This window comes from Dipodomys ordii, unplaced genomic scaffold, assembly GCF_000151885.1.
Source record: "Dipodomys ordii isolate 6190 unplaced genomic scaffold, Dord_2.0 Scaffold69, whole genome shotgun sequence".
Taxonomy (NCBI): Eukaryota; Metazoa; Chordata; class Mammalia; order Rodentia; family Heteromyidae; genus Dipodomys; species Dipodomys ordii.
In genome coordinates, this window is record NW_012267285.1 from 941,720 (window position 1) to 943,579 (window position 1,860).

Here is a 1,860-nt window from a genome sequence, read left to right on the forward strand (position 1 = left end):
CCTCCCCCCTCCTCCCTTCCTCCCTCCTTCTTCCTTCCCCATCCTGGGCTTGAACTCAGGGCCTGGGCGCTGCCCCTGAGCTTCTGCGGCTCAACGCTGGCGCTCTACCCTTTGAGCCACAGCGCCTCTTCCGCTGTTCTCTGTGGCTCACGGACTTTCCTGCCGGGGCTGGCTTCGAACTGTGGTCCTCCGGCCTCGGCCTCCCGAGCGGCTGGGCTTCTGAGCAGGGCGGGGCCTCCGTCCCCGGTGGCCCTGCTGTCAGTCCTGGGCTCGGGCCGGCGCCGGGCGCTGCTGTCCCTGAGCCACTGGAGGTCAGAGCCTCACAGGCTTCCCTGCGCGGGCTGGCTTCGAACCGCGATCCTGCGGATCTCAGCCTCCGGAGCAGCCGGGATGGCGGGCGGCGGAGCCGTTTGTCTTCCTTTCCCTCGGGGCGGGCCGGGCCGGGGAGGCCGCGATGCCCGGCCGCGCGTCCGCGCGTCCTGCCCGGCTGCCCCGGGAACGCGGCGCCCTTTGTGCTGTGACCCACTTCCCAGCCCCGCGCGGCCTCCCGCCCTGCCCCGCGCCGTGGGGCCCTGCCCCGCGTGGAAACTTCCAGAGCTCATCACCAGCCCCACTTTCCCGCTAGGAAAACCAGTCCGGGTTCGAGCTGCTTGCCTCCCCCTGCGTGCAAGTGTGCGTGCGCGCGTGCGTGTGCATGCGTGTGTGCGTGCGCGCAGGGCCTTCGCGCCCCGCCGCTGCCCCGCCCGCCCCGACCCCAGCCCGAACCTCCCGCCCGCAGCTGGAGCTGGCCACGGCCAAGAACGACATGAACCGGCACCTGCACGAGTACATGGAGATGTGCAGCATGAAGCGCGGCCTGGACGTGCAGATGGAGACCTGCCGCCGCCTCATCACGCAGTCGGGGGACCGGTGAGCCCCGCCCGCCCGCCCCGGGGACCCCTGCGCCCCGCCGCGGCCCCCCCACGGGTCTCCCGCCGGCCCGTGACCGCCGCTGTTTTCTTCTAGAAAGTCTCCTGCGTTCGGTGCGGTCGCGCCTAGCGAGCCGCCGCCTGCGAGCGAGGCGGAGGACTCCGATCGAGACCTGTCATCTGACAGCTCCCTGAGATAGGAGCGCACTCCTGCGCGCCCGCCGGAGCCCCGCCGCCCGGGCCCGTCCTCGGGTCTGCCGCTTCTCCGGGATGCCGCGGGGCGCGGCCCGGCGTGACCTGCCGGCCCGGGCCCCACGCGGGGTGTTTTGCTGTGCCAGTCCTGGGACTTGAACTCGAAGCCCGGGCGCTGGCCTCGGCCCCCCCCCCCACCAGCTTGAGCCACAGCCCCGTCCCGCTTCGGAGCGGGGACTGACCTGGCCTGGAGAGCGGAGCGCGGCCTGGGCGGCCGGGGCTGCAGGCGTGCGGCCGGCGCCTGACCCAGTCGGGGAGCTCGGGCGCCCCCCTTCCATCCCCCGCCCCCTCCCACCAGCCCCCGGGCTGGGGTCGCCCGTCTCGGGGGTCTCAGGGACGCAGGGACGCGGGGTGGGCCCGGAGGGCGGGGCCCTGGGCTGACGTCGGTGACGTCACTGGCGTTTGAATGGAATCGTGACCACCACCGCCTTGGCTCTGTGGTTCTTGACCTCCTGCGCACGCGCGGCGGGCCTAGGCCACGCCCCCGGGGCGGGCCCCTGGCAGGGCGGTGACCCGGATGGGCCGGGTCTCCAGTGCCGGCCACTCCGGCTCCGGTCCCGAGGGGCGCGGTCCGCGCACCGGCACCTGCGGTGAACGGGCGCATCTGCACCTGCGGTGAACGGGTGCAGGATCGGATCGGTCCCCGGCCGCGCCTCGTACCGGAGGTGACTCAGCCGCAGCGCCGGGGCCGGGCCGGGCC

General features: G+C 74.0%; 2 protein-coding genes across 2 annotated transcripts in view; one reads left to right on the forward strand and one right to left on the reverse strand.

Annotated features, from left to right (window-relative positions):
* Positions 1 to 1,860, forward strand: part of LOC105991030 (probable 28S rRNA (cytosine-C(5))-methyltransferase) — a 27,347-nt gene that overhangs the window by 21,678 nt on the left and 3,809 nt on the right. The window contains exons 14-15 of the mRNA XM_013023589.1: positions 779 to 909; positions 1,006 to 1,160. Of these exons, the coding sequence (XP_012879043.1) occupies positions 779 to 909; positions 1,006 to 1,108 (234 nt within the window). The 3' untranslated portion in view covers positions 1,109 to 1,160. The remainder of the gene's footprint in view (positions 1 to 778; positions 910 to 1,005; positions 1,161 to 1,860) is intronic.
* Gapdh (glyceraldehyde-3-phosphate dehydrogenase) overlaps positions 1,632 to 1,860 on the reverse strand; it is a 3,974-nt gene continuing 3,745 nt past the window's right edge. Inside the window, exon 9 of the mRNA XM_013023590.1 lies at positions 1,632 to 1,745. Coding sequence (XP_012879044.1) covers positions 1,632 to 1,745 — 114 coding nt within the window. The remainder of the gene's footprint in view (positions 1,746 to 1,860) is intronic.